General features: G+C 34.4%; 1 protein-coding gene across 1 annotated transcript in view; it reads left to right on the forward strand.

Moving 5' to 3' along the window:
- The window catches only part of SPATA17 (spermatogenesis associated 17), a 203877-nt gene that overhangs the window by 5096 nt on the left and 180175 nt on the right, over positions 1-18606 (forward strand). Inside the window, exons 2-3 of the mRNA XM_004439661.3 lie at positions 13449-13538; positions 14959-15040. Of these exons, the coding sequence (XP_004439718.3) occupies positions 13449-13538; positions 14959-15040 (172 nt within the window). The remainder of the gene's footprint in view (positions 1-13448; positions 13539-14958; positions 15041-18606) is intronic.

Raw genomic sequence — 18606 nt, forward strand, 5'->3', positions numbered from 1 at the left:
CCACTTTGGCAGCCCGGGTTCAGTTCTCTGGTGTGGACCTACACCACTCATCAGTGGCCATGTTATTGCAGTGGCTCACATACAAAATAGAGGAAGATTGCCCACAGATGTTAGCTCAAGGTGACTCTTCCTCAGCAAAAAATAATAAAAAAAAAAAAAATGAAAAATTAAAAAAATGCACATTGATCCCACTCTTTTGAACCTTTTTCTGGAGATTGTAGCCAATACTATAATAAAAGAAAAAGTTATTAGTAAGTATTTGGAAAGGAGGAAGTAAAGTTGTTAGTTACAGATTATGAAATTATAAAGCTGAGAAAATGCAAGATAATCTGCTAAAATACTCTTAGAAATAAAATGAGTTTGATAAAGTGTCAGAGTAAAAGTAAATTTAGAAAAGTTAGTAACTCTCCTTGGCATCAGCAATAACTAGATGAGGAATTGGATCAAGAAGGCAGACTAAGCACTTAGGTATAGCTCCCCTTGCATCCCATTCAAAATATAATTAAGTGTAAAAAAAATTTTTAAAGAATAAATATGCAAAATTGGTAGGAAGCTAAAAAGCATACAATTTAATGGGCCAGTAATTTTGAAGAATTTCTGGAAAACAAAAATTCAATAGGAAGAGGGAGAGATGACAGTCTAAGCCTGCAGCTCTTGTTGTTTTCTTCCTTGAATATCTGTGCTTGGACAACTCAGTGGTCAAAATAAGGGAACCACAGCAATAAGGACCAAGAACTCAGCTGTTTGGAAAGAAGCTCGCCTTTGGTAGAAGCCACAGATGTCGCAGATACAGGTGGGACCTCCTGCTGACTAAGCGTGTCTCCAAAATCTGCTACCAAAAGCTTGAAGAATCACTTCGGAGAGTGAGTGGCTTCTTTTCTTTGACCGTGGAGGCACTGGAAGCCTGACCTAGGATTGGTCTAAGGAGTACCTATGCCTCATGCCCCAAAAGAGACAGTTTGCCAGCATGTTCACTGCTGGCTCATTGAAGGGAAAAACATTTTGACAGTAACTTTTATTGCTTGTTGGTCCGTTACTGCCCACGTGACCTAGGCAGACACCCCTGCCTAGATATCAAGCAATTGAATATCTATCAACATAAATAAGCAGAGAAAATTCACAAGCCATTCAAGGGAACATTAGTTTGGAGGAAGGATATTAAGCCAAGAAACCAGAACTGGTGGCTACTGTGGAGTTAGAACTAATGGAAGACACAGACGTAAACTTCAATAAAAATGTAATGAGAACTCTTAAAGAAATAAAATTAGAGGAAAAAAGTTACGGGAACTAAATTAAAAAATATATGTTTTCAATTTAAAAACGTAATAATGAATTAAAAAATAGAATAGTTGCTACTGAAATGTAAATGTTTTAGCATAACAACATGGAGGACATATCTAGGGACTTAGTATGTGAATAATAGTCACTGCAGAATTTGGAGTAGGAGTGGGAAGGAGATAGATTAATAATAAAGAAATACTAAAAGAAAACTTTCCTAAACTGAAGAAAGAGTATGGCTTTAAGTGAAAATAACTCTCTGAGTCCTAGACAGGATTTTTATTTTCAGGACATACTTCTTCGATATTATCTGGCAAAATTCAAAGGATACAGAAAAAATTTGATAAGCTTCTACTCTAAACAGAAAAAAAAAAAAAATCTTATTTTCCAAGAGACCATCATTGGATGACTTATATGTAACACGGGGACCTAGAAGGTAAAAGGACGATAATTATTGATTGTTTAAGGCAACATCTAAAACTCCTAAACCCAGCAAAGATCTTACTCATTTTTTGATGAAAGAAAGACATTTTCAGACATATAAATACTCAGAATTATGTCATCCATGTACCCTTTCTGAGGAAATGGACTCAACAAAGTTCTCTCTGTAATCCAACGAAAATTAAATTGAGACAAAGATCTCAAGACAGGAAGAATAACAAAAAAAGTAATAGACACAATGATGAGCAATTATACTTGTAGTATTTATAGTTAAACTTAGATGAACATTATGCTACTGAGAGTTGTGGGGTACTCTTATTCTGTGCAGTTAAGAGAATCCAAATGGCACTTTCAGAATTCTTTTGAGACATCTCCTTGTGCAAATCCAAAAATTCATTAGTAGATTTTTGATCTTTCAAGTAATTACAGGCAACAGTCTTGCTAATTGTCTCACTACTACATAATGAAGACCCTTCTTTATCTAGCTTCTAACATCAATTTCCTCGCCACTCTTCCAGTCTACGTGAATAGTCTCTTTACTGGTACTATACTACCTTTCACTTTTTAAGTTGTATGTAGTCAAATTAGTCAATCTCTTCCTCCAGCATTGGGGGTTTTAGCCTTTCTTGGAACGGTCTTTCCCAACCCATGATTATAAGAAAATTCTCCATATTTACTAATAATATTTTTAAAGTTTTGTTACATCTTTCCTTCACTTTTTATGCAATTGTATTTATGATCATATATTGTATGAGATAGGAACTTAACTTTTTCTATAGAAATAAAATTGTCTCAACACCATTTATCGAACAGTCCACATTTTCCTTACTGGTTTTAAATGTTACAAGATAAATAATTATAAGGCAGAAAAATGACAAAGTCAGAAGTAAAATTGTCTTTATTCACTGATAACATGATTGTATGCATAGAAAACTCTAAACCACCTACAAAAAAAAGATTTCAAAAATAAATGAATTTAGCAAGGTTGCAGGATACAATATACAAAAATCAATTGTCTTTTTGTATAATAGCAATGAGCAATTGTTATTTGAAACTACAAAAACAGAATAGCATCAAAATGCACGTCATTTGACCCCTGCAAGTTCATTCTAGTTTTCTCTCTTTCCTTTTCTAACAGTGAGAAACCTGGCTCCCATTATTCCTAACATATTCACTTATTTGATTAATCTCTCTGTATGTAAGCAAACTCCCATGTGGACCCATTCCTCAACTTTTCTTGACACCCTAAAGCCAGGCCTTCTCTCCACGGGGACACTCTCCTTACTCAGACTGTGACATCCTACCCCACGCTGCCCCCTCACATGGATGCCCGGCTTACCCCACACAGGCTCTGGTACCCCATGCTGAGACGCTGTAGCTGCCTCCTCCCAAGCCCCCTCCAGCACAGATCCCTACTTTCCTTGTCCACTGCCAGTTTCTTTAGGACTTAATTGTTCAGGAAATGAAGTGAGGAGAAGTGAGAAGGAAGAGGAAGAAAAGTAAATATAAAACATTTAAAAAATGTACCAATAATATTAATCTGCATGACAAACTATAACTCCACTTTTTGATCTAATACTTATGTATTTGCAAGCCGTTATTCATTGAGTTGTAAAATAATGATAATAATGAGAATTGTTAATGGAAAATGAAACATGGCTTCTACCTTCTAAAATGTAGTCCTATTTCTCGTCATCAAGTAGTTACTGGCCTCTTATTAGGCATATGGTTGGTAATCAGAACATAAAGTATAGATTAAGCATAGTTCCTGCCTTTAAGGAGCTTGAAATCCTTAAGACCTAATAGTGAAATGATATGCAAAAAAATAATCATTTTGTACATCAATGTTTCTTATAACATAGGGCTGCTAGTGTTGGAATTTTTATTCCTTGTGTCTAAAATAGTTACAAGTTATATGAAAATGAGAAGGAAAGAGTATTGGGTTTTTAATCTAATATTTATTCAGTAGCTAGGGTCAGACTAAGACCTTGTTGATGTGTAAAATGCATATTTTTTGCATATTACTGGAAAGATATTGAACCACACATTTTTTCATTTTCTATTTATTGTCAGTTAATTTCTGGCCACTAATGATACACATGAATATAGTGTTATCCAGGGTTATAGTTCTTATTTCTAGTTGATGATGAAGTGACTGGAAACTCCCAGCTTTTTCTCAATATTTTATTACATTCCTGGTAATACTTTTGGTCTTTCATCATTATTAATTCATTTACTATTCATTGTGATAATACTGATCATAATAAATTTATTTCAAATTCATGTGGATGTCATATTTTATTCACTGCTATAGGATTTTCATTGTAATTTGGAACTAATTAATATACCATTAAAATAAAGTGTTACCCACATTTTTCATTTTAAACATAAAATATCTAGCAGTTCATGACATATTGTATGAGTATTCAGCATCCCAGTGGTAACCCAAGTGTCTGTAAATTTCATTTTTAAGCAATTAAAAAAAGGGCAACGGAAAAATGTGTATAGAAGTCAAATTTTAGCACATAAGTTAAAACTTAGCAGTAAGTTAACTACTAGTTGTTTTAAAAAATGTTTCCCTTTAATTTAATTTAATGTATAGTTCTTATTAGTATAATATGTATGCTTGTATTTCTATACATTATTGTTCATAACTCCAAAAAGAGATTAGCCTTCCTCTTGACTATGTATTATATGTTAGCATTATTATTAGAAGAAAGTTTAAAAAACATAAACTCAAAACAGATCATTTGATTGCTTATCTTCTGCATTTCTAATGACAAGTATAAGTAAAGGGTAAGTGCAAACTAACACATTAGTTCAAAAGAAGTATTAGGTGTATCTGCATACCTTATTCATATTTTTTCTCTCTACTTTGCAAAGGTAGTTGGTTGGTGATTGTTGGTAGAGAAGGAGTGACAAATGTTGGAAACAATTTGCCTTTTCTAAAAAGATGGAAAACATTGGGGTTGGCCCTGTGGTGTGGTGGTGAAGTTTGGCACATCCAGCTTTGGCGGTCTCTGTTCGCGGGTTTGGATTCAGGCCTCGGACCTACACCACTCATGAGCAGCGACCCACGTATAAAGCAGAGGAAGATTGGCACAGGTGTTAGCTCAGGGCTAATCTTCCTCAGGAAAAAAAAAGTGGAAAACATCTACTATAATTATATTAAAAGTTAATGGTAAAAAAGGGTTAAATAACCTTAAGAAACCATTTTATCCCATTATCATGAATTTCACTTCACATCAGCTTTATTGAATTAAATTATTCTTTCCTTATCTTCTTCATACTCTATCTTCTTTGAACTGCCTGTTCTACTGGACATCATGTGGCTGTATCCTTTCTATTTTTGCCATAAGTGACATTTATATCCATCACTTGCACATCTTACTATTGGCTAGGATAAGATTTTAAAAGAAAAGTGAAAGATTCCCTCTAACCCTGCAATCCCTTGGAACAGTGGCCTTGTTTTCATGACTTTTTCATGGCATTTGACAGTGCTGAATCGCGCACCCTTCCTGATGCCTTTCCATTAACTTCCATGGCACTGCAAAATACTTGTCTCTTATAATTATTTTCTTATTATTATAATTGTTTTCTTTCTTGTTTAACATCTTTCACTATAAATCCTTTTGAACCAGAGATTGTGGTTTAAAAGGGGATATGTGGTTTCAGGGCCACAATGATATTTAGGGAGTCCAATATCCCTTAATATTATGCACAAAATTCTGAAAACTAGTTAAGAACCTTGCCTTCTGCCTTCACTTTAACTGTTACTTAACGTATATTCCTCTCTTCCTTCTTTCCTTTTCTCTTTCCTTCCTTCATTTTTTCCTCCCTTCCTTCCTTTTTCCCTTCCTTACTTCCTTTTTCTTTTCCTTCTATCCCTCTTCCCTCCCTTCCTGCCTTCGACAAACATTTGTTTAGCTCCTCTTATGTATCAGACACTTTACTATGTATTGGGATACAGATATGAATAAAATGTGAGCCCAGCTCTCAAGAAGGTAAATGTTATAATTAATATGTAGAAGAAGTTTCAGAGTACTATAAAGATAAATCTTGTTGGAAGTTATAGTTGAAAAAATCATTGCAAGAAGGAGGAGTAGCTGTATGATGGTCTGAGGGCAGGAGAGCACATGGCCTATTCTGGGAACTATAAGAGTACAATGGTTTTATCATAGGATGGAAGTTGTAAAAGAAGACATGGGAGATTAAATCTGAGCCAAATCTGGAAGGACTTGGACATTCTAAGGCCTGTAGTCCTCATCCAGAAGACTTGGGATGTTTTGTGGGGTTGACATGAAAAAGTTTTAAGAAAAAAGTGACGTGATCAGATTTATGTTTTAGAAAGACTATTCAAACAATAGGATTAGAGGATGGAATAGAGTGGAAGAAGACTAGTGTCTGGGAAACAAGACTTTTGCAAGTAACTAAGCTTAAAAAGATGAAGATCTGAATTAATGTTGAGAACTAACGGGCCTCGCAGTTCCTGATGTGAGCAATTGGGTGGATAATGTTGCCGTTTATGAAAAAAGGATTGCAGACAGGAGAGTTATTCTAAGAGAGAAGAATAGAGAGTGGGCATGTGTAGAGGATGCGTGAGCTTGGTTAGGTTAAATATGTTGAATTTGAGATACCTGAAGAATGTCCTAGCACAGACATTAAGATGTTTTAGATATGCAGACCAAGAGAGCTGCTCGTCCTCTGAGAACCTACTCAAATACTTCTTTGTTTTTTTTTATTTTTTTTTATTTTATGTTTTTTATTGATGTTTTAATGGTTTCTAACATTGTGAAATTTTGGGTTGTACATTTTTGTTTGTCCATCACCATATATATGAATCCCTTCACCCCTTGTGCCCACCCCCCACCCCCACTGCCCCTGGTAACCACAGTCCAGTTTTCTCTGTCCATGTGTTGGTTTATATTCCACATATGAGTGAGATCATACAGTGTTTGTCTTTCTCTTTCTGGCTTATTTCACTTAACATAATACGCTCCAGGCCCATCCATGTTGTTGCAAATGGGACGATTTTGTCTTTTTTTATGGCTGAGTAGTATTCCATTGTATATATATACCACATTTTCTTAATCCAATCGTCAGTCGAGGGACACTTAGGTTGCTTCCACTTCTTGGCTATGGTGAATAATGCTGCAATGAACACAGGGGTGCATAAGCCTCTTTGGATTGTTGATTTCAGGTGCGTTGATACATTCCCAGTAGTGGGATGGCTGGAAGATAGGGCATCTCTATTTTTAATTCTTTGAGGAATCTCCATACCATTTTCCATAGAGGCTGCACCAATTTGCATTCCCACCAGCTGTGTATGAGGGTTCCTGTTTCTCCACATCCTCTCCAACATTTGTTGTTTTTTGTCTTGGTGATTATAGCCGTTCTAAGAGGCGTGAGGTGGTATCTTAGTGTTGTTTTGATTTGCATTTCCCTGATGATTAGTGATGTTGAGCATCTTTTCATGTGCCTATTGGCCATCTGTATATCTTCCTTGGAGAAGTGTCTGTTCATTTCCTCTGCCCATTTTTTGATCGGGTTGTTTGTTTTTTTGTTGTTCAATTGTGTGAGTTCTTTATATATTATGGAGATCAACCCCTTGTCAGATGTATGTTTTGCAAATATTCTCTCCCAGCTGGTTGGTTGTCTGTTCATCCTGATTCTGGTTTCATTTGTCTTATAAAAGCTCTTTAATCTGATAAAGTCCCACTTGTTTATTTTTTCTTTAGTTTCCCTAGTCTGGGTAGGCATGTCATCCAAAAAGATTCCTTTAAAACCAATGTCAAATAGTGTGTTGCCTATATTTTCTTCTATGAGTTTTATAGTTTCAGGTCTCACCTTCAGGTCTTTGATCCATTTTGAGTTAATTTTTGTGAATGGTGATAGCACATGGTCCACTTTCATTCTTTTGCATGTGGCTGTCCAGTTTTCCCAACACCATTTATTGAAGAGACTTTCCTTTCTCCATTGCATGTTCTTAGCACCTTTGTCGAAAATTAGCTGTCCGTGTATGTGTGGTTTTATTTCTGGGCTTTCAATTCTGTTCCATTGATCTGTGTGTCTGTTTTTGTACCAGTACCATGCTGTTTTGATTACTATTGCTTTGTAGTATGTTTTGAAGTCAGGGATTGTGATGCCTCCTGCTTTGTTCTTTTTCTTTAGGATTTCTTTAGCTATTCGGGGTCTTTTGTTGCCCCATATAAATTTTAGTATTCTTTTTTCTATTTCTGTGAAGAATGTCATTGGGATTCTGATTGGGATTGCATTGAATCTGTAGATTGCTTTAGGTAATATAGACATTTTAACTATGTTTATTCTTCCAATCCACATGCATGGGATATCTTTCCATTTCTTTATGTCATCATGGATTTCTTTCAATAATGTCTTGTAGTTCTCATTGTATAGGTCCTTCACCTCCTTGGTAAGATTTATTCCTAGGTATTTTATTCTTTTTGATGCTATTGTAAATGGTATTATCTTTTTGAGCTCTCTTTCTGTTAGTTCATTATTAGCATATAGAAATGCAACTGATTTTTGTAGATTGATTTTGTACCCTGCAACTTTGCTGTAGTTGTTGATTGTTTCTAATAGTTTTCCAGCAGATTCTTTAGGGTTTTCTATATATACAATCATGTCATCTGCAAATAGTGAGAGTTTCACTTCTTCGTTACCTATTTGGATTCCTTTTATTCCTTTTTCTTGCCTAATTGCTCTGGCCAAAACCTCCAGTACTATGTTGAACAGGAGTGGTGAGAGTGGGCAGCCCTGCCTCGTTCCTGTTCTCAGAGGAATGGCTTTCAGTCTTTCCCCGTTGAGTATGATGTTGGCTGTGGGTTTGTCATATATGACCTTTATTATGTTGAGGTACTTTCCTTCTATTCCCATTTTATTGAGAGTTTTTATCATAAATGGATGTTGTATCTTGTCAAATGCCTTCTCTGCGTCTATTGAGATGATCATGTGGTTTTTATTCTTTGTTTTGTTGATGTGATGTATCACGTTGATTGATTTGCGGATGTTGAACCATCCCTGCGTCCCTGGTATAAATCCCACTTGATCATGGTGTATGATCTTTTTAATGTATTGTTGTATTCGGTTTGCCAATATTTTGTTGAGAATTTTTGCATCAATGTTCATCAGCGATATTGGCCTGTAATTTTCTTTCTTTGTATTGTCTTTGTCTGGTTTTGGTATCAGGGTGATGTTGGCCTCGTAGAATGATTTAGGAAGTGTTCCATCTTCCTCTATTTTTTGGAACAGTTTGAGAAGGATGGGTATTAAATCTTCTTTGAATGTTTGGTAAAATTCACTGGAGAAGCCATCTGGTCCTGTACTTTTATTTTTTGGGAGGTTTTTGATTACTATTTCAATCTCTTTACTTGTTATTGGTCTATTCAGATTCTCCATTTCTTCTTGGTTCAATTTTGGGAGGTTGTATAAGTCTAAGAATTTATCCATTTCTTCTAGATTGTCCAATTTGTTGGCATATAATTTCTCATAGTATTCTCTTATAATCCTCTGTATTTCCATGGTATCCGTTGTAATTTCTCCTCTTTCATTTCTAATTTTATTTACTTGAGCCTTTTCTCTTTTATTCTTAGTAAGCCTGGCTAAGGGTTTGTCGATTTTGTTTATCTTCTTGAAGAACCAACTCTTTGTTTCATTAATCCTTTCTACTGTTTTTTTGGTCTCAATTTCATTTATTTCTGCTCTGATTTTTATTATTTCTCTCCTTCTGCTGGCTTTGGGCTTTGTTTGTTCTTCTTTTTCTAGTTCTGTTAGGTGTAATTTAAGGTTGCCTATTAGGGCTTTTTCTTGTTTGTTAAGGTGGGCTTGTATCGCTATGAGTTTCCCTCTCAGGACCGCTTTTGCTGCATCCCATATGGTTTGATATGGCATGTTATCATTTTCGTTTGTTTTCAGATAGTTTTTGATTTCTCCTTTAATTTCATCAATGATCCATTGGTTGTTCAGTAGCATGTTGTTTAATCTCCACATTTTTGTCACTTTCCCAGTTTTTTTTCATGGTTCATTTCCAGTTTCATAGCCTTATGGTCTGAAAAGATGCTTGTTATGGTTTCAATCTTCTTAAATTTATTGAGGCTTGCTTTGTTTCCCAACATATGGTCTATCCTAGAGAATGTTCCATTCAAATACTTCTTTTGACTCCTTTTTTTTCTCTACTCTTTATTTCCTAAAACAAGCTCTTCTACTTCTGAATTTTCCAGATCTTTACTTCTCATACAGTATTTCACTTTTCACATACTTTTATTTACTTTTGCTATTTTCAGTTCTATTAGTTTGTAAGCTTATACTTGAGAGCACAGAATAAGTCATATATATAATTTGGTTTAAATACCATATTAACTTACATATAGTTTATGTATAATAAATATTTTTTAAATTAATGAATAAGATATTGACAAACTGATACCTATTTTTTTCTTCCTGCAATCCACAGAAATGGGCATCATGTAATAATGCAATAATAATTATCTTTTATTGAGATCATATTATTTACCAGTCTTTCTTCTAGATTCTTTATGATATGCCAACAAACATACCTATGACGTATTATTGAAATTTTACAGACGAAATTGAATTTTAGATTAAAAAGCTTGCTCAAGGTTACCCACCCGTAAGTGGCACAGTTAGGAATTGAACCAAGCTCTTTCGGCAAAGCAAAAGTGCTATCCACTATTCTAGCATTTTAACTAAGCTCGTCCACGGTCCATATTACATTAAATGGCCAAATTTCTTAGCGTTTAATGCCTAGATAAGTCTAATGCTTCCCTTAAACTTAATAATTATTCATATTTTTCTCAAGAGTTGTATTAGTTTATTTCATTTTTTTCATTGTTTAATTACAAAAGCATTACACGGCTATTGTAAAATAATTTAAAGAATTCAGAAGCTAATAAAGTAAATTTCTCCTTTTGGGTGGTAAACATGATGTAATCTATGCAGAAATAGAAGTATAATGATGTACACCTGAAATTTATACAATGTTATAAACCAATGTCACTGAAATAAACAAAAAATTAAAAAAAAAAATTTCACTCCCTAAAGACAACCACTTTTGATAATGTCATTTGTATAAAACAAGACTTTTTCTGTGTATACATTCACATCTGCATACAGTTAAAATTGTTTTCTGTAAATATGGAAACATAATACTGCTTTGTATGTTTCTTTTTTTCACATTACAACATGTTGTGTCTCTCTATGTCAAGACATATTGATCCACTTAAATTTTTGTAAGGACAAAATAGGATTCCATTTTATGGATGTGCTACAGTCTGTTGTTTATTTAGATCATTCCTCTTATTTTAATAGTAGAAACAATGATACATCATAAAAAGATAAATTTCTAGGGATAGAATTACTGAGTCCTCCTTAGAGAGTTCTGTATCTTTACATGCAATATTTAAAATTATAAGTTGTTTGTTTTTTCTTTTCTGTAAATTGTGTCTTTTGCTGCTTTTCAATTGAGTTATTTAATTTTTTCAGGGTTTCTTTTCTTTCCTTCAAATACAGTTACTATAGCACAAAAACATTGGCTTTCCCCTTTATGGAATTCCCAGTATATGAGCACATAACAGGTTTTAGAAATTTACTCTATGTCTATCCTGAAATTTGTGTTTTATCATTCCCATTATAGTTTTACTACATGTGTGTGCACCCCTAATGAACATTCCTAAAGTTTTGTGTTTTTCATTTATATAAATGAAATTTTTCTGTATATGTTCCAAGGCCAAATTGTTTACTACCAGCAATGTATATGAGTCCCTATTGCACTCACAAATACTTGATAGTGTCAGGGATTTTTGTTTTTTGCTAGAGATGTTGATGTCTTTTCACATCTTAGTCTCTTAGTTTATTCTTTTAAGGAGATCAGTACTATTTTATGCCACAGAATTTCAATATTATATTTGAAAATGGCTTACATGCATTCTTCCTTTTGCCTATTTCTTTCTTCCTTTTGCTTCTCTCCCTTCTCTGTTTTCATCCTTCCTCCCTTCTCCTTTAGAGGCAGTGATGATTAAGAACCCAGCCTCTGGAGCCAGACTACTAGAGTCAAGTCTCAGCTCGGACACATACTAATATGTGTCCTTGGGCATATCGCTGTACTTCTCTCTGCCTCAGTATCTTCCTCTGTCAAATGGGGATAATTATCAACTTCATAGAGGTTTTGAAAGGATTACATATGAGTTAATTCACTGGTGTGTAAAATATTAACATCCGTGCCAATCCTCCTCCATTTTGTATGTGGGTCGCCACCACAGCGTGGCTGATAAGTGGCGTAGGTCCGTGCCTGGAATCTGAACCTGTGAATCCCGGGCTGCCAAAGCGGAGTACGCCAAACTTAACCACTACACCACAAGACGGGCCCCTTCCTCTCTTTGCTTTTGTGGGTCTTTTTCAGCCAGGCTTTCTAGATAACTCTCTTTCCTGCTTTTTTTTTTTTTAAGGATTTTATTTATTTATTTTTCCCCCTAAGCCCCAGTAGATAGTTGTATGTCATAGTTGCACATCCTTCTAGTTGCTGTATGTGGGACGCGGCCTCAGCATGGCCGGAGAAGGGGTGCGTTGGTGCATGCCCGGGATCCGAACCCGGGCTGCCAGCAGCGGAGCGCATGCACTTAACCGCTAAGCCACGGGGCTGGCCCTCTCTTTCCTGCTTATCTAGAACTATAGTCCATCCACTTATTTCTCCAACTGTTTGTCATTGACAGCTTAATTGCTAATCATATTTTCTTTCTCTCAGCCAACTTCATAGTATTGTCAAAGAACTTTATTGTTTGAAGTATTTTTCTCCATTCTGTTTTCATTCTAATTATAGTATATAAATTTAATGAAATCTATATATTTAATCCAATGTATAATGACAACAAAAAATAACCTATCCAAGAAAACCCAATTCTAAGGGAGATAAAAAAAAAAGTAAGAAATAAATGACTAGCCATTTTTTATTCATTCAGCAAACATAAAGTGCTGATTAGGTGCCAACCAGCCTTCTAGGAGAGAAATGACTCTGTGATCCACAGTAGTTGCCCTAAGCAATACCACTTTATTAAACAGGGATGGGGGGGGAGAATTGTAATGACTGATAAAATTAAGATGGAGATCTGTCTTGACTAAGCCTTTTCTTGCTGTAAGTCAGAAAAATCTAAAGACTGAATTTCTTATCTCTTTATAAGGCCCATGGCCCTGCCACCTCCCTCCTTTAACTGAAATGGACTTCTGAGAGTTCTATCTAGGATAGGCATTCTGTGATGGATTCATTTCACTTAGAGGCAATTCATTTAACTGATGCATTGAGTGATATATGCATTTTAATCTTGTGCAATATGTGTAGTGGCATTTTAACAGTAAATTCAAATAATTATGTTTTTAAAATAATGATAAAAGAGCACATTGCTTTTTTCATTTCCTTATGAAAATTACTGGCAAATTAATTAGTTGCAAAATAGGTGATTATAAAAATAAAAAAATGTAGAGCTGTTGAAAGCACGTGGCCTCTCAGAGAAAGGTTAATTTTTAAAACATAGCTCATGATTTCTGAAATGCTTTCTGTATTTAGTATTTTAATTTTATTTAAAATTATATTTGAATTATGATTATCATTTTGGAAGAAATTAAAGATTAAGTTTAACGGGTTGATTTGCTTTAGAATTATATTAGTCACTAATGAAATGTTTTAAAAAATTTCTTTTTAGTGTTGTAGATGTATTCAGAAAAAAGGAGAATGATGCCGCTGTTAAAATCCAGAGCTGGTTTCGAGGATGTCAGGTTCGGGCATATATCAGGTATGTAATTTTGTCATGTAAACCTCAGATATATCATTAAAATATATGATATAAATTATATTTCATAGAAAATGTAATTTATTCATGTAGTGCTCACTGCAAATAATCTTTTATTTTACTTGTAATGAAGTTAATAAATTATTTGATGTCCTTTTTAAAGATACAACTCTTTTTTGGCCATTTTTTCTTACATATCAAAAAACTAAATTATATTGACCATATCTCTACGTCTAAAAGTTTTCAATATCATAAATATACTTGATCAGATTCTTTTCTTCAGATTCCATAGTCTGTGACAAAGTCTTGTGGACTTGTATTTATAGCAGTGAATTCATTGCTGATAAGAAAGAAAAGAAAACCCAAAAGTAAGCTATTCCAGTTCTCTCCAACATGTTGGTAGATAAAGACAAATGATGCTATTCCGATTACAAAGAGACTAAAGTTGTCTATCTTAACTGTTCCTACTTTTTCTTCAGGGCTCTAACTCTCCTTCAGTCTGGTGTTAATTCCAAAAAACATTGCCCTGAATAAGGTAAAGGAAGACTATGCCTAGTCGGTAATAACTCAGACGGCGGGCTGGCGATTATTCTGTGTGCTTCCTTATATGAGCTAGTAGGAGCCAGACATGCAGATGGAAGTATGAGGATGAGGTTTCCCTTTTGGCCACTACACAAACTAGGAGCACGGCAGCAAAGAGAGTATTTTTTAATTCAGCAGACTAACAGGACATTGGCTTGGATAGACTGAGTAATACGAGAATGAGAAAGGGAAGTGTTTCTTGACCTTGAGAATTATTTCTAAGTACTTACAGTGATTCACATCAATAGTGACTGGCTTATTTCTCAACACGTCACTATGACCTGTTTTATAGTGTTAACATTCAAAAATATTTTAGAAAGTAAGTATTGAGGAGTAATTGAAATTAAAAAAATGTTTAATCATAAGCCAAATCAAAGAAATACTGAATAGTTATCTATGCCTTTTTTCTACTTCCAGGAATGGTTCATTCTATCTCAGAATGATAACTCTTTGCTCTTAAAAAGTACACATTATGGGTGGGCCTGGTAGTGTAGTGGTTAAGTTTGTGCACTCCGCTTTGGCAGCCTGGGGTTTGCAGGTTCGGATCCTGGGCATGGACCTACGCACTGCTCATCAAGCCACGCTGTGGCAGGCGTCCCACGTAAAGTAGAGGAAGATGGGCATGGATATTAGCCCAGGGACAATCTTCCTCAGCAAAAAAGATGGAGGATTGGCAACAGGTGATAGCTCTGGGCTAATCTTCCTCACAAAAAAATAAAAGTATACATAAATTTGGCTTTGAATTTGATTTCTTGAATTGTAGAAAGGTATATTCTAAGTAAAATTGAAGAGATATTCTTGTTTCAATGAAAGCATACTAATAAGCATATTTTTCATCTAGGTATTTACACAGAGTAGCAATAATTATTCAAAAATGGTGGAGAAGTTACTTAGGCAGACAACATTATCAATTAATTGTGAAGGTAAGTATTATAAAATTTATATATGTTAGCATTTACATTATGCAGGATACTGTAACTTATTCACTTCAGTCATATTTACATGTAATTTTGAAGTTACTGATAATAAATATTTATATAAGAACAAAATTGGGTATAATTTTTAGAATGAGACCTCTTCTGAGACGCCTTTCCTGATTTTTCCATGGAGAATTGACCCATTTCTTTGTACCCACACTACACGAGATATTTTATTTTTATTAAAGTACCTTTCACAGTGTATACATTTATGTGTACTTATTTGTTGATGATTGTCTCTACTTTGTAGATGATGATGCTCTTTCAGAGTAAGCATGATGGCTTGTTCATTTTTTGGACCACCAACATTTAGACTAATCCCTGGCCCAAACATTGATTGAATTGAAGTGCCCAAAATTAATTCTACAAAATATAAAAATAAGGCAATTTCTCTCTGTGCTACTTAACCATTCTCTAATATTGACTGTTGGGATATTTTGAAGATTTGCCTTGAGAAATGTAGCATACCACAACCATCTGCATCCACTGATCGATTTACAGAAGTAGATGATAGCATGCTAAGTTATACTTCATTGAAGAGTTTTAGGAAATTAAGAAAAAAATAATTTTATTAATACAAAATGAGAAGGTTTCCAATCAGTGGCCTACTTCATTAATTTTCTGATTTGTTACTATTTTCTACTATAATAGTTTAAATTTGTTCCTTATTTATTCTTGATTAGTTGCATCTAAGTTGAAATTAAAAGATATATAGAGGGAAAAGAAAAAAGTAAGTAGATAACTAAATGATAAGAGTTCACTTTTAGTGAGAAAATTTTGAAACGTTAATAAAGTACAGGGGCTACTTAGAGGAAAAGCCTAATAATTTAGATTTAACAAAGTAAATAAACTAAAGAATTCCAACAATAATGCTGGCATGATCTCTTTTATAGCTAGGTTTAAAAATCACTGTGATGTTATAAAGCAGATCTGATGTCCTGTACAAATTTTGTTCTCCCAAGTTAACTTTGCCTTAATATCATCACCTCCCTTACAATGACTTTTCTTCAACATTGCTCTTCTCCAGATCATTTCTCTATTTGATTATCTAAATCATTGATGAAAATGTTATTTAACACATTCATGAGCTAAACCTTGGAGAAAGTCACTTATGTCCCTGCAATGAACTTATTTCAGTGTTAACTTCTCTAAATTGCATGCTTCTCTCCAGTTCAGTTCCTATTTTTTTATTTTTGGCTGAGGAAGGTTTGCCCTGTGCTAACATCTGTGCCAGTCTTCCTCTATTTTGTATGTGGGTCGCCGCCACAGCATGGCTGATGAGTGGTAGGTCCGTGCCTAGGATCCGAACCCATGAACCCGGGCCACCGAAGTGGACTGCTTCAAACTTAAGCATTAGGCCACTGTGCTGGCCCCTGGCAGTTCCTATTTTAATACTGTATGTTCCCAGTTAATTAATGCCACTTATGATTTTAAAAATCCACCCAAACCAAAGAAAAGTTTATTCTTTTAACTCAACTGGCTAAGTAAGCCTGCTTTCACATCTGTAATAAACAAACTATTTCTCATTAATCTCTTTAGTTGTTAGCATGGGCTTCCTTGTCTAGAAAACTAATCTTTTGCATCATTGACATTTTAGGCAACTTAAAAAGTAATTTTTAAATTTTGAAATAATTACAGATTTACAGAAAAGTTGCAAAAGTAGTTCAAAGAACTCCCATATATTCTTCACTCAGGTGAAGAAATTTGCTTTATCATTTTCTCTCTTCTCCCTCTATACATATTTTTTTTCTTTTTTATCTTTATATACATATTGTTATTTTGAATCATTTGAGACAAAATTGTGGAAGTAATGCCTCCTGTCCTCTAAATTTATCAGTGGATGTTGTCTACATAACTACATTAAAGTTATTAGAATCAGGAAATTGACGTCTTCACAATACTATTATCTATGTATAGACTTTATTCATATTTCACTGATTGTCCCAATAATGTCATTTATAGCAAAAACATCTCTTCCAGGATTTCACATTGTACTTAGTTGTCGTGTCTCTTTAGTCACTTTTTTTTTTTTTTTAAGATTTTATTTATTTATTTTCCCCCCAAAGCCCCAGTAGATAGTTGTATGTCATAGCTGCACATCCTTCTAGTTGCTGTATGTGGGACGCGGCCTCAGCATGGCCGGAGAAGCGGTGCGTTGGTGCGTGCCCGGGATCCGAACCCGGGCCGCCAGCAGCGGAGCGCGTGCACCTAACCGCTAAGCCACGGGGCCGGCCCTCTTTAGTCACTTTTAATGTACTTAGTATGTCTTTGCTTTTCGAGAGCTTGATATTTTTGAAGAGTACATCCTAGTCATTTTTCAGATTATTCCCCAGTTTTGGTTTGGTGATGTTTCTTTATTATTAGATTGAGGTTATGCATTTTTATCAGATATACATTTCAAAACATCAAATTAGGGACCACATGGTGTCAGTTTGTTCCATGACAGTTGATGCTAACCTTGACAATTTCAAGTGGTCTCTCTCAGGTTTCTACACTGTTAACTTACTTTTTTAAATCTTATGAAGGCTATTTCAAGACTGTGTATATATCTTCTTCCTCATCAAACTTTTTTATACAACTAGGTTTAAGCATCCAATGAGGATTCTTACCAGAATCAATTATTATTATATTTGTCAAACAGTCATTTTCTAACTCCATCATTTCTACATTTACTTGTTAGCATTTTACTATAACAAAGAGCTTTTTCCTCTCTCCCACTTATTTATTGATTTATTTACTTCAGTATGAACTCATGGATTCCTATTTTATTCAATGGGTTATAATAAATTATTATCAATAATTGGTTTGATGCTCAAATTATCCAGATTTATCTAATAGAAACTCCTTCAAGCCAATTTTTAATAGAATTAGTTTACTTAAACAGGATGATCAATGAATTAAGGTATTTTCTATGGAGTAATGAACACCATTAGCCCCATTATTCATTAGTGGTTGGAGATCTATATCTCAACGTATAGATGAGACAGTAGAGTATATGTATGTATATGGCATTCCATGAGCATTACTGACAGCTTTCATTGCTGTAATTTGTACTCATAAGCCACTAGTCAGATGATTATGAATGATTAATGAGATCTCTTTTTAATCAAACACACAAGAGTGTATCCAGTTTCAATGACTACTGTCAAAGTATTCAACTTGGGAATCTGTATTTATTCTAATGATGCTGGGGTTGCTGAAAAGATACTTTTAAAAGTTCAAGTAATAAGCCACACAAAATTTCTTTTGTTACTTTAGTGTCTCAATTGGGTTTGATCAAAAAGAGTATCATTCAGCATGATCACCAAGTTATTCTCCAGATTTGTATCTACTTATCTTTGGGCTCTTGAAAAAAATCAAAAGATGGAGATTTTCCTTAGCTAGATTGGTTCTTGATGGTTTTTAAATCTGTTAAGCTGTAAGCTATTTTATAACAGATCTGTTTCATCTATTTATCTATTTTTGCCTTTGTATACACAGTGCCTAACATAAGGATTTCAATAAATAACATA

The sequence above is a fragment of the Ceratotherium simum genome, chromosome 36 (genome assembly GCF_057802395.1).
Source record: "Ceratotherium simum simum isolate JZ-2026a chromosome 36, ASM5780239v1, whole genome shotgun sequence".
NCBI lineage: Eukaryota > Metazoa > Chordata > Mammalia > Perissodactyla > Rhinocerotidae > Ceratotherium > Ceratotherium simum.